Below are 14,549 nucleotides of genomic sequence, written 5' to 3'. Positions count from 1 at the left end.
TAATACTATACAAACAAATACTGCACATGAAAATCTAGTAAAACTGGAAACATCCCCAAGGCTGTGGCTAAATCATGTCTCCGCAATATCCCTTCTTTCAGGAGTGCTAGTTCTGCATGGTTCGCAGGAGAGCTTCTGTAAAGTTTGGAAGGTAGGAGACGAGATACTGGCAGAAGTAAAGCTGTGAGGACGGAGCGTGAGTCGTGCTTGGGTAGCACAGCTGGCAGAGCACTTGCCCGCGAAAGGAAAAGGTCCTGAGTTCGAGTCTCGGTCCGGCATACAGTTTTAATCTGCCAGGAAGTTTGATCTGGACTGTTGTCCTGTTGATTCAACAATTTCCAAGACTTTGCATTCGCCGCTATTGTAGCGTCAGTAAATTATTGTATAATATGATTCGCCTCCGTGGCCGAGGTCGCTAAGCCTCGGAAATAGTCCGTTGGAATCCTGACGGTAGATGAAATTTTCTCCCCAGTGTTTCGTTGGTAAGCGAAGAAAAACGATGGTGTAAAGTTGCTGATCGCCAGACCTTGCGTCAGTGTGGTGCAATAAATTCCACAGCATCTTCTGTAGTGGGGGCATGTGACACTGTTGATGGCGATCCGTCTGTCGGATGGGAACGCTAGAATCGGCGACCTCCTCGTTGCTATTCGAGAGGAGTAGGATGTGTGCCGACATTGGATTTCACCATACCCCTTCTCTCGTCATCATCATACAACACAAGTATAAAACCACGCTATGCACACGCACATTGCAGTAATGTGAGTTGAGCGCTGTATTAACGACGCGTGGCTGTGACATGAAACAGATGCTGATAGTAATGCACAAGAGTGAACGAAAGACATTTAGTAATCAAGTACTGGGTTTCGAATTTAGTTCAGCCATCAGGATAAATAGATTACGTTGCCGCTAATGCACTGCTGTTACAGTTGAAAACGTGAATGCTGAAGTTGTGATGAGTGAGAGAAATTAAACTGCCAGACTTGTGCTAATTTCTGGTTGATTGTAAGAATATAGACAGCTAGACAGCCAGAGGTGTCCGAGTCAGGCAACACGACCTACATGCCCCACGTGTGCGCATTGTTCTCTAACAGTGGAGGGACTGCTATTCATTCTTGTGTAGTGACATTGCTTTTGCGATTCCTCACATATACAGAATGGTCGGAAAAAGTTTGAAATACTTCTAAGGACGTTGCATATTAGGTTCTGCTGAGAAATAATTGTTCAGAAAAAATACGATACGTTGTGCCTTTTCCGAGTTAATTGGCATTTAAGGAACCAATGACGCAGTTGCGCTTGCAGATTCAAGCGGCCCACCAGAGACAGTGTCGCCGAATCTGTTGCTAGTTTGGTTTCCTACAGAACAAGAGATCGATACAGGAACTGGAAATGGGGTGGTAATAAGGATCGAATACGAGCGAAAGGCCGAGCAGTTTCATGCACTTTCACCTACGCTATGAGAACAACTGACACTAATTGAATCTGGCGAGCCTTTAAATCTGAGCAGGCAACGGCCTGATTGGATGACTTCAGTGCCAATTAACTCGGAAACGGCACAACGAATAGAATTATTTCTTGGCGATTATTTCTCTCCACAAACTGTTCTGCAACACCCTTACAAGCTTTTAAAACTCTTTCTGATCACCCTGTATTTATACACGAAGACAGTAACTAGTTCTCGAAAGAACAGTTACTGTTGATGACCGTGCAGCTTTTCCGTGGAATAAATGATGACTGACAACCTCAGCTGCCGACAGGTGTTGTTGTTATACCTCGATGTGGACAGCTGAAAATGTGTGCCCCGACCGGGACTCGAACCCGGGATCTCCTGCTTACATGGCAGACGCTCTATCCATCTGAGCCACCGAGGACACAGATGAACAGCGCGACTGCAGGGACTTATCCCTTGCACGCTTCCCGTGAGACTCACATTCCCAACTGTCCACAATTCTGCAGTCGCGCTATTCATCTGTGTCCTCGTTCCAGCTCAAGGTTGCCTATGTAGCTGCTTCCAGAGACAACAAAAATTTCACTTTTAGTATTTGTTGATGGAATTTAAAAAGTTGAAATGCTGTCACAATGTTCTCTTTAAGCAGTATAATTTTACGTTGAAGGCTTTAAATAATAAAACAAGTTAGGAATTGTCTATGTGTCTTGAGGCAGTGTGATTCATGGTGTGCAAATGAATGGGACTATATTCATCCACCATTTGACCCCTCAGGGGCTCAGCATTCGTATGCTGAGTACAGGCTTGGCGACCGCGGATTCCCTGAGCTGGGGACTGGTAAGCGCTGCTAGTCTTCTGTCACCGTAAGCTCTGGGCATGCTTCAGCAACCATCATTCGACACGACAGTGGAATTTTGTGTGTCACAGGGAATGGGGATCTTGGTTTGACTGTCCAGATCGCAAGGATGGTAAAAACCTCTTTGAAAATGTGCTGGCGTAAGCTGCCACCAGCACACTACGCAGCAAAGAGGTTGCGAGATGATAGAGGCCAACAACAGACCCGCAAGAAACGCGCCGCCAACGCTCTCTCTGCCGCCAGTATATAGGATCGCTGCCGCAGACCAGAGGGCGAGTCTGTTCGTGTCTGTTGCAGTGAGTAAGTTCCAGTGTCATCAGTCACAGCCCAGTGCGAATCGCAGTAGCAGCAAGCTCCGCCACTAACTTAGAGACAGGCAACAGCAATTGTGAGATGCAGACCTCATAAATTGGTAAGACATGGAACTGATCCCCCATGGTACACAAAACAGGTCCGAACGCTGTTGCAGAGGCGACGGAAAAAGCATGCGAAGTTCAGAACAACGCGAAATCCCGAAGATTGGCTAAAATTTACAGACGCGCGAAATTTGGCACGGACTTCAATGCCAGATTCCTTTAATAGGTTCCACAACGAAACATTGTCTCGAAATTTGGTAGTAAATCCGAAGAAATTCTGGTCGTATGTAAAGTACACAAGCGGCACGACGCAGTCAATACCTTCGCTGCGCAGTGCCGATGGTACTGTTACCGACGACTGTGCCGCTAAAGCGGAGTTATTGAACGCAGTTTTCCGAAATTCCTTCACCAGGGAAGACGAATGGAATATTCCAGAATTTGAAACACGAACAGCTACTAGCATGAGTTTCTTAGAAGTAGATACCTTAGGGGTTGCGAAGCAACTCAAATCGCTTGATACAGGCAAGTCTTCAGGTCCAGATTGTATACCGATTAGGTTCCTTTCAGATTACGCTGATACAATAGCTCCCTACTTAGCAATCATATACAACCGCTCGCTCACCGATAGATCTGTACCTACAGATTGGAAAATTGCGCAGGTCGCACCAGTGTTTAAGAAGGGTAGTAGGAGTAATCCATCGAACTACAGATCTGTATCATTGACGTCGGTTTGTAGTAGGGTTTTGGAGCATATACTGTACTGAAACATTATGAATCACCTCGAAGGGAACGGTCTATTGATACGTAATCAACATGGTTTCAGAAAACATCGTTCTTGTGCAACTCTTTATTCGCACGAAGTAATGGCCGCTATCGACAGGGGATTTCAGGTTGATTACGTATTTCTGGATTTCCAGAAAGCTTTTGACACCGTTCCTCACAAGCGACTTCTAATCAAGCTGCGGGCCTATGGGGTATCGTCTCAGTTGTGCGACTGGATTCGTGATTTCCTGTCAGGAAGGTCGCAGTTCGTAGTAATAGACGGCAAATCATCGAGTAAAACTGAAGTGATATCAGATGTTCCCCAGGGAAGCGTCCTGGGACCTCTGCTGTTCCTGATCTATATAAATGACCTGGGTGACAATCTGAGCAGTTCTCTTAGGTTGTTCGCAGATGATGCTGTAATTTACCGTCTAATAAGGTCATCCGAAGACCAGTGTCAGTTGCAAAGCGATTTAGAAAAGATTGCTGTATGGTGTGGCAGGTGTCAGTTGACGCTAAATAACGAAAAGTGTGAGGTGATCCAAATGAGTTCCAAAAGAAATCCGTTGGAATTCGATTACTCGATAAATAGTACAATTCTCAAGGCTGTCAATTCAACTAAATACCTGGGTGTTAAATTCACGAACAACTTCAGTTGGAAAGACCACATAGATAATATTGTGGGGAAGGTGAGCCAAAGATTGCGTTTCATTGGCAGGACACTTTGAAGATGCATTAAGTCCACTAAAGAGACAGCTTACACTACACTCGTTCGTCCTCTGTTAGAATATTGCTGCGCGGTGTGGGATCCTTACCAGGTGGGATCGACGGAGGACATCGAAAGGGTGCAAAAAAGGGCAGCTCGTTTTTTATATCAGGTAATAGGGGAGAGAGTGTGGCAGATATGATACGCGAGTTGGGATGGAAGTCATTAAAGCAAAGACGTTTTTCGTCGCGGCGAGATCTATTTACGAAATTTCAGTCACCAACTTTCTCTTCCGAATGCGAAAATATTCTGTTGAGCCCAACCTACATAGGTAGGAATGATCATCAAAATAAAATAAGAGAAATCAGAGCTCGAACAGAAAGGTTTAGGTGTTCGTTTTTCCCGCGCGCTGTTCGGGAGTGGAATGGTAGGGAGATAGTATGATTGTGGTTGGATGAACCCTCTGTCAAGCACTTAAATGTGAATTGCAGAGTAGTCATGTAGATGTAGATCACATAGCAACATGTAGTGTACATGCCTGAGGCTGGATTCGAACCTCCGACCATAGCAGTCGTGCGGTTCCGAACTGGAGCGCCTAGAACCGCTCGGCCACTGCGTCTGGCCTCCTCTCCTTGCTTCCCATGGTACAGTTCTACAGAGAGAACTAGAACATAAAAAACTCTCAATCCATGGATCACCTTAATTGTTCAAAAACTGCTCGCATTGGATCAGGTGGATCACGTGAGCACTGTTGCCCATCCCAACCAGAGAAGCTGTGCGGATATCTCTCCTGAGCATACTCCTCAGAAATACAGAATCAGTTATAGTAACGGGGCACAGGTGTCTCAAAATGTTTTTGTTATAGTTAAAAGAGCCGAGGGAACCTTTGCCAAGATGTCCCCATTCTTCATCCAGAAAGGTTTAGATGGTATTGCAAGTGGTCTGAAGAGAGTTAAACAGATTTGTAATGGTATGTTGTTGATTGAAACGACCACTTAATCGCAAGTACAGAGTCTTCTAAAAGCAACTGGATTGGGTGACTAACCTCTTACTGTTGAACTGAAAAAAAAACTTAAATTCCGGCCATGGGATGACAACGTGTCAAGATCTCATGGGTGAGGACAGCAGTGTCCTACAATGGGAATGGGCAGACGGTGGTGTTACGGAAGTTCAAAATGTGAAGAAGACAGCGAATGGGCAGCTTGAACCAACACCCATATTCATTCTAACTTTCAGTACGCAAGACCTGCCCAGCCAAATTAAGGCAGATTTCTTACACTTACCGGTTAGCCCTTTTTTCCAAATCCCATGCGATGTTTCAAGTGTCAAAGATTACATTGTGTGTAATGGTCGTGCTACTTGTGGGAACTGTCGTCAAGAAGGTCATGAGCGAGGTGTGGAATGTTCATCCCCATCCACTCCGTCTACAGGCCACAAGTGGCCCATCGGGACCATCCGACCGCCGTGTCATCCTTGGAGGAGGATGCGTACAGGAGGGGCATGGGGTCAGCACACCGCTCTCCCGGTCGTTATGATGGTATTCTTGACCGAAGCCGCTACTGTTCGGTCGAGTAGCTCCTCAATTGGCATCACGAGGCTGAGTGATCCCAGAAAAATGGCAACAGCGCATGACGGCCTGGCTGGTCACCCATCCAAGTGCCGACCACGCCCGACAGCGCTTGTCTTCGGTGATCTCACGAGAACCGATGTAGTCACTGCGGCAAGGCCGTTGCCCTTCATCTCCCTCAGTATGTGTTAATTGCTCTCATGCGCATCCAGTCCGGGATAGAGAGTGCCCCGTCTATAGGGACGAAAAGAAAATTCAGGAACTTAAAGTTACAAGTCGCGTGACATATGCCGAAGCAAAGAAGTTGTTTAAATCACTGCAGCTCCCTTCATTCGCTAACTTATTACTATCAGCTGTGAAACAGCCCACAGTTAAAGTGTGACGATGCAAACGGAAGTGGCGACTGCCACCACCAACAAGCCAGGCGCTTTCGAGAGACTCAGTCACACGAACTTTTCAGAGCGACAACGTGGAGTCACTGCCCCCAACAGCAACTGTCCCACCGGCACCGACTGGTACACTCATTCAGGAACCTTCCCATGTTTCAGCTCAACAAGGGAAAACCACCACAAAGACCAAGTCAAAGTTCAGTGAAATAGTCCCTAAACACCGACAGTGAAACCGGCTGCTGCTACTGCTATTAACGATTTGGCAATGGATGTGGTTCCAAATGGTGACTCACCAATCCTACTAGACGACCACCAATGACCTCACGTTCCCCATCAAGGTGAAAAGAGAAAGAGAAGACAAACTTTCCGAATGGATAATGTACGTCTTGCATTGGAATTTAAATGTCTTCAGATCTCGCGTGGATGAACTTAAGTTCCTCACACGGACCAGACTCATGTGTGTTTGTCTTCAGGAAGCACATTTCAAGGACGCCGATACCCTGTGTGTAGCAGTTATCATCTACAAGGAAGAGATGATCTTCATGGTGACAGAGCTCAGAGAGAAGTGGCAGTGTTCGTCCATGACACACTTTACTCCTCCCCTGTGATGGTAATCACCACACTACAGGCAGTTGCCGTCACTGTGCCTTTTGTGTCCTTTCACATAGCCTTCTGTTCCCTCTACCTTCCGCCACAGGCACCACTGGATCGCGAGGCACTTTCCGAGCTGATCGACTAGCTTCTGCCCCCGTTTGTGCTCTTAGGAGATTTTATTGTCCATAATATTCTATGGGGTAATCTGTCCACCTGCTCGAGGGGATGAGTGGTTGTAAGATATTCCCAACTGACACCACGCATCTCCTGAATATGGGCTCCATGACACATTTTTGCACAGCCACAGGCACATTCTGCACCACTAATTTGACAGTTTGCTCTACTGCTCTGGAAGACTCTGTCGAATGGGAGGTGCCAGACGATCTGTACTACAGTGACCACTTTCCTATTACTGACAGCTTTTTACAACGAATGGAGCCTGAGGGAACACCACGCAAGTGGCTACTATCCAAGGTGAAATGGACATCTTAGAGCCAGCTGGCTGTGCTTGAGCACAGGGACAGCATCCACGACTTGTTGGGTCACACTACCGCTGTAATCCACGCTGCCGCTGATGCATCTGTACCTTAATCGTCAGGCTGTGACAGAAGGGAGCCTGTTCCTTGGTGGAATGATCAGTGTCGTTGCGCTATATGGGACAGCCGGATAGCGCTGCGCAGATTCCAGCACAGGCCAATATCAGAGAACCTTCGAGCCTTTCGGTTAGCGAGAGCCAAAGCCCGACGGACAGTGAAGAGAGCAAGAAGCAATCATGACACGAGTTTCTGAAGTGCATTAATCGGCCAATTTCCGCTACTGCAGTATGGGGATCCATAAGGAAGATATCTGGGAAACGGATGTTCTGTCCATTATCTGCCGTAAAGGCCAATGGAGTCCTGAAAGTAGTGCCCGCGGATATCGCTAACACCATTTCGAGGTTCATTTAGATGTAGCATCGTCCATGAGTCCAGTGCCACCTTTTCCACGCCTATCGCGAAGTTCGGGAGAGGAATGTCTTGCTTTCACCTCTAATAATTACGAGGCCTATAACTTCCCGTTTTCCATGTGGGAATTGGAGACAGCATTAGCTGCAGCTTGCGAGACGGCTCCCGGGCCACACTTCATACGTTATCGTATGCTACAGCACCTTAACCCTGCATGCGAAGAAATCTTACTTCCCCTTTTTAATAAGACACGGAGAGACGGGGAATATCCCGTCCCTTGGAGGGAATCCATAATGGTCCTCATTCTTAAACCAGGGAAGAAGCGCACACTACCTGGCAACTATCGGAGTGTCGCTCTTGCCAGCTGTGTAGGAAAGACGCTAGAGCGTATGGTCAGCTCCTGGCTAGTCTGGACTCTAGAATCTCAAAATCTCCTCAGTCGTTTCCAGTGGGGATTTAGAAGATACGTTTCCACTTTTGATTATCTCACCCTACTGGAGGCGGCTATACAAGAGGCATTCCTGAGGAAACTGCATTTAATATCCGTCCTTTTTGCCGTTGAAAAAGCATACGACACACCGCAGAGACACAATATACTTTTTCAGTTACATGAATGGGTCGGTCCTTCGACGTTTTCCTGTGCTCCTTCCTTGTTGAATGTTATTTTCGAAACAGTATTTATTGATTTTAATCGTGATCGTTCTCTTTTTAGTCCTCCGGAACTAAGGCTGCGGGATACTGTTTCACATTTTAAGGAGACGGTGTGGTTTTTAGGTCTCTTATTTGATAGCAAACCTACTTGGCTGCCACATCTCAAGGAGCTCAAAACACGAGCCCTTAAAGAGCTCGATATCACGAAATGCTGGAATGGGAAGAACTGGCGTGCAGGTATATCCTGCTTGCTGCAGTTCTGTAAGGGTTTCGTGCGATCGCGCCTTGATTATGGCTGTACGGTCTATGGCTCGGCATGACCAACATATTTAAAGATGCTGGACTCCGTACACCACGAGGGCATCAGATTGGCTACAGGACGAGCTCTATATCGAGCCTATGTGCAGAGGCAGGGGAGCCGCCATTAGTTGCTCGGCGGCGGTTCCTTGTGGCTAAACAGGCACTCAAGTAGCTCCGGTCGTTTTCGACTTCGTTGGCTTTCCCTGCAGCTATTAATATCTGCACATCCCTAGAACGACTCTATCGCACTCATCCACGACGGACGAAATGTTCGGTGTTCGGGCAAAGCAGCTGTTATTGGATCTGGGAGTTTCTCCGCCAAACATTCAGCCAGAGGGTGGGTGCAAAGCTCCGCCCTGGTTGTTATTGAAACCTAGGATGATTTTACATTTGATAGAGTGCAACAAATTGTTCACTGCAGATTACGTTTCCAGGAATAAATTTCGTATCGTTTTAAATGAGCACCAGGACTGTAACGTGGTATACAAAGATGTGTAAAAAGAGGGGCAAGCTGTCGGTTGTTCGGTCATTTTTTCGGCCTCTGTCTTTAGGTTCCGTCTGCCTTGTGCGTTTACTATCTCTGACGCCGAACTTTATGCGATTTTTGAAGCTGTGGATCAGATGAAACGTGAACGTGGATCCCTATTTCTCACCTGTTCTCATCCGATTAGTGCGCTGCAGACAATCCAGTCTAAGTACCCAGCGGATAGAACTGTTCAGAACGTCCACGACGCCGATCTGCACTTGCAACGACAAGGAAATGAGGTCTCATTCTGTTGGGTTCCAGGACACGTGGGTATTTGTGGGAATGAGTTGGCCGATACCACAGCCAAGGAGGCTTATACCCTTCCCAACGTAACTGAATGCCCTATCGCTCTGTGCGCTGCGCACTCTTTGCTGCGAAGGTCTGGTACGTGTCTTTGGGAGCTGGGCGTGAGGGAAAATAAGCTGCGACCAATAAGAGAGACAGTGAAGCCATGCACCTTCTTCCGGCCAGTTAAAATTAATGAAGTCTGTTTAACGCGACTTCGGATAGGACACAGCCCCCTGACCCATCTCTTCCTCCTCAGACGTGAAGAACCGCCTATTTGTGATGCATATGGTGTGCTGATTACGGTTCGCCACATTTTAACCGGCTGTGTTTTATATAATGACGAGAGGGTTCAAGCTGGTTTACAGACAGACCTGCCCTCAATTTTAAGTGATGATGAGCTGAATGTGGCACGCGTTTTACGATTTCGTGTTTTGTCTTCACTTCTACCTAAGCTCTTTAGGTCGACGCCTTTAGTATATTAGAGAACGACTGGTTCATCCCGTTCTGTTTTTACGACCCACCAATCTTCTTTTTTGTACTTGCCTCTTATTGGCTGTCCAGATTTCATTGTTTATAATGGTCTGCCTTGACTCGCTTGCTCCATGTACCGTTCAGAGGCGTCGCGTGTGTTCATGTAAAAAAAAAGGAGTACAAGGGAGTGTCAACTGTCTTCCTTCATAGTTTAAAACCCTTTCGATACTTTTTCGGTTACACTCTCGACAAAATAACGGAAGCGGACAATTTTTAACACTTACTACAAATGGTTCAAATGGCTCTGAGCACTATGGGACTCAACTGCTGTGGTCATAAGTCCCCTAGAACTTAGAACTACTTAAACCTAACTAACCTAAGGACATCACACAACACCCAGTCATCACGAGGCAGAGAAAATCCCTGAACCCGCCGGGAATCGAACCCGGAAACCCGGGCGCGGGAAGCGAGAACGCTACCGCACGACCACGAGCTGCGGACTCAGGCATAACACTGGACAATTGACGTACATTTGGTAAATTAGCTATATGAGCTACACCTAACAATGTGCAATATGTGAAGACGGCTAGTAACACGATTTTATTTGCTTTCTCAACATTGAGGAAATATTCAGCAGAAAATTTCAAAAAATCAGTTTCTGTAACTGTCACAGAAAACTGTGACGTAGGGATGTATTAAAAATACTCGTATTAATATATCGTCATGGCTTGCGCCTTAGTCAGTAGAATGTGGATTACGAGGTGTGATTACATCGGATGACCGTCAAAAGTATAGCGTACCGAGCGAGACAAATTGTTTCAGCAAATTTCATGCAGGTGCGGATGAGGGATTACATTTTTTCGTATCCGCGCAGACATCCTCGTGTAACCCACCCCCTTGCAGTTGACAGTAATTTGTTGAGTGCAGGTGTAGATGAAGCGCCAACGGCCCTGCCGCAGTGGTAACAGTGCTTCCCGTCATATCATCGAATTTGAGCGCTGTTGGCCGTGGCTAGTACTTTGATGGGTAACCGTCCAGGTCTGTCGAGTGATGTTGACAAGTGGGATTCACTCAGCCTCGCCGAGGCAACTGAGGAGCTACTTGATTCGGAAGTAGCGGCTCCGGTAACGAAAAGCGACAACGGCCGGGAGAACAGTGTGCCGACCACATGTCCCTCCATATCCGCACCCAGTGATGGATTGAGGATGACACGGCTGTCGGCCGGTACTGTTGAGTCTTCTAGGCCTGTTCGTAGGGGACAGAGAGAAAGAGAGAGAGAAGTATAGATGAAGTAGAGGCTTTTGCAGAGAACCACTTTCGGACTATTTCTCTACCGTCCCCCTCTCGAATAACACTCGGGAAAAATTAGAACTCAAACCTTTCCGTACGAGCTTTCATTTCTCTTTTTATATAGCGATATTCAGTTCTTCTTATCTCAGTGCCACTCATCAAACTATTTTGCATATCGGCAGAGAAAGATGGTGATTGAAATTTCGTTAAAAGATCTCCCTGCAATGGAAAACGCCTTTTTTTTAAGTTTTACTTACCCAGCTATCTTATCAGATTCGTGACAGTCTCTCTCCTGTTTCGTGATAATACAAAACGAGATGCCCTTCTATGTTTTCTACGTCATCCGTCAATCCTACCTGGAAAGGACCTCAGACTGCGCTGCAGTATTCAAGAACAGGACTGACAACTGTTAACGTCCTGAGAGAAAATCACGAATGCAGTCCTACAGCTGAAAAGATCTTCTTCATGTATGCAATTTGATTAGAAGTCGCTTGTGAGTAGTGGTGTGGAGTTACCTCTAGAAATCTAGTAGATATGTGGAATCAACGTTGACCCTCTGCCGATAACGCTTGTTACTTCGTGTGAATAAAGAAGTAGGTGTGTGTCACAAGGACAATATTTCCTTAGTCTGTACTGGTTGTGTGTCAATAGACTGTTTCTTTTTTCCCCGAGCTATTTGACGGTACATGTTGTTTTTTTGTTTTTGAATCCTCTCTTCCACAGTCGCTGCCTTCACAAATAATATGGGGATTTTGCTGTCTTTTGCGTCTGTATAAAGTCATATTTAGGCCGCACGCGTTTTACTTTACTGAAAACCATCATCGGTCCACTCTTCCCGTGTCTTACATCATCCCTACGTGTTTTTCCAACGCACTGTACCGCACCTGCCACTAAAGTATTCTTTTTGGGAAGATCCACATTTCAATCGAGCTCGAGACTGAATGTTTTGAAAGTAATTGATGGTCCGGGACAATCACACAAATTTCAAAACGAAATGACCTGCCATCGTCAGGTCAAAAAGCACATATCAATAACAATCAGGTTTCTTCCAGAGTCTGCGGATGCACTTTCCTCATCCTTAGCAATCATATACAACCGTTCGCCTGACACAAGATCTGTACGAGAAGACTGAAAAGTTGCTCAAGTCAGATCAATACTCAAAAAAGGAAATGTCAGTCATCCGCTGAATTAGAGATCCATATTGCTGACGTAGTTCGCAGTAGGATTTTGGAACATATGCTATGTTCGAATATTCTGATTTATCTCGACGGTAACGGTCTATTGTCGCACAGTCAACACGGTTTCAGAAAATCTCTGTTTCTCGTGGAAAACAACTAATGCTTTATCCGCACTAGGTAATAAGTGCCATCGACAGGGGACCTCAAATTGATTCCATATTCTAGATTCCCAGAAGGCTTTTGACACCGTTCTTCATAACAGACTTCTAGTCAGATTGCGTGCCTATGGAGTATGCCTCAGCTGGGCGACTGGATCCGTGATTTCCTCTCAGAAGGCTCACAATGTCAATTGTCAAATATGAACTTTGCAACCAGGTGAATACCATATTCCTTAAACACGTCCTTGCCGTCACGCATTGACGGGAAATTATCGAGTAAAATAGAAGTGACATCCAGCGTTTCCAAAAAAGTTTATAGGCCATGTGATGTTCCTAATCTACATTCGCCATTTAGGAGATAATCTGAGCATCCATATTAGACTGTTTTCAGATGATGTTGTCATTTACTTTCCAGTAAATACATCAGAAAATCAAAACCAATTGCAAAATGACTTATCTCAATGGTGCGAAAAGTTGCAATTGTCTCTCAGTAAGGAAAAGTGTGGGGTCATCCACATGAGTACAAAAAGAAAGCCAATAAATTTCAATTACACGATAAATCTCACAAATATAAAGGCTGTCAATTCGACTAAATATTTAGGAATTACAATTAGGAACAACTTAAGTAGGAACGATCACATAGATAGTGTTATGGGGAAGGCAAACCAAAGACAAGGTTTGATTGGCAGAACGCTTAGGACATGCAACAGATCGGCTAAAGAGAATGCTTTCACTAAGCGTGTTCGCCCTGTGCTAGAATACTGCTGTGCTGTATGGGATCCTTACCACATAGCATTAACGAAGGACATCGAAAAAGTTGAAAAAGAGACAGTTCGTTTTGTATTGTCTCAAAATAAGGGGGGGGGGGGCAGCGTATCACAGATTTGGTAGCGAGTTGGGATGGCAATAATTAAAACGCAGGCGTTTTCGGTGCGGCGAGATCTTATAGCGAAATTTGTATCACCAACTTTATTCTCTGAATGTAAAAATATTTTACTGTCGCCAATGTACATAGGGATAAATGATCATCATAACAAAGTAAGATAAATTAGAGGTCGTATAGAAAGATTTAAGTTTTCGTTTTTCCCAAAAACTGTTACAGAGTGGAACGGTACAGAACTAGTGTGGAGGTGAGTCGCAGGCACTTAAGTGTGAAATGCAAAATATTTATGTAAATGTGGATGTAGACGAACGTGGTTCAGCCCCACCACTGCCAAAACCACATTGATTGACGTTAAATAATGCTTGCCTCTGATTTCGTCCGAAATTCGTATGTCTGTGTAGAACGATAAATTATGTACAATATTTTCTCCTCTGGATGTTTTGGCTTGTAAAGACACATTCGCTACATTCATCACGCGAGCCGCGAGCCACGAGTCGTAAGAAAAGTCTTAACATCCACGTTATTTTTTATAACGTTAGAACGCAGTAGAAACTTGGCCAGTTGGGCGTCAGAGACGCGACCGCCACGGCGGGGCCTATGCACTCCGGCTCCCTATACTGGTCCTCTAGGTACGGCTAGCGACTCACGCAGGTGTGCGGCGTCAGCGGCCAGCAGCAGCAGAGACGCGGCGACGACGGCGGAGGCGGCGGAAGGCAGCATGTCTGGTGGCGGCGGCGCGCTGGAGGCTTCTGCTGGCCGGGGGCGGAGGCGAAGGCGGAGGTGGCTTTGGGCCGCCGGCCCCCACCTGAGCGTTGGCCGCCGGCCGCCCCTCCATCACACGTCAGGCGACCTTACCGGGGCCAAGGACAGAGGACTTCTTACCTGCGTCACTGTCCTTCCACTGCTCTCAAAATGTCTTCCTCGCCTCACCGAATTTTCTCATTCCCACATATCCTTCATGCCATATCATCACCATGGTGATCCTCAACATTACACCTTCACCCGACCCATCACAGCCACCGCTACCACCGTTACCGCCATCATTCAGTCGAAGCATGCTGCTTCGGAGTGGTAGGTCCACAACTCTACAATACTGAGGAAAATTTGATAATTCTTTTATTTTTATTTTGTCCATCTCAGTTGCATGAATATACATTCATGTTCAAAAGAAACAGAACACCTTGAA

General features: G+C 46.1%; 1 protein-coding gene and 1 non-coding gene across 2 annotated transcripts in view; both read right to left on the bottom strand.

Moving 5' to 3' along the window:
• LOC126419305 (protein takeout-like) overlaps positions 1 to 14,135 on the bottom strand; it is a 58,835-nt gene extending 44,700 nt beyond the window's left edge. Inside the window, exon 1 of the mRNA XM_050086481.1 lies at positions 14,011 to 14,135. Coding sequence (XP_049942438.1) covers positions 14,011 to 14,083 — 73 coding nt within the window. The 5' untranslated portion in view covers positions 14,084 to 14,135. The remainder of the gene's footprint in view (positions 1 to 14,010) is intronic.
• Positions 1,795 to 1,868, bottom strand: Trnat-ugu (transfer RNA threonine (anticodon UGU)). Its single transcript has one exon. It is a non-coding gene; the product is annotated as a tRNA-Thr (tRNA).
• Positions 14,136 to 14,549: the final 414 nt, after the last annotated feature.

This window comes from Schistocerca serialis, chromosome 9 (assembly GCF_023864345.2).
Source record: "Schistocerca serialis cubense isolate TAMUIC-IGC-003099 chromosome 9, iqSchSeri2.2, whole genome shotgun sequence".
Taxonomy (NCBI): Eukaryota; Metazoa; Arthropoda; class Insecta; order Orthoptera; family Acrididae; genus Schistocerca; species Schistocerca serialis.
This window is presented reverse-complemented; position numbering and strand designations above follow the sequence as displayed.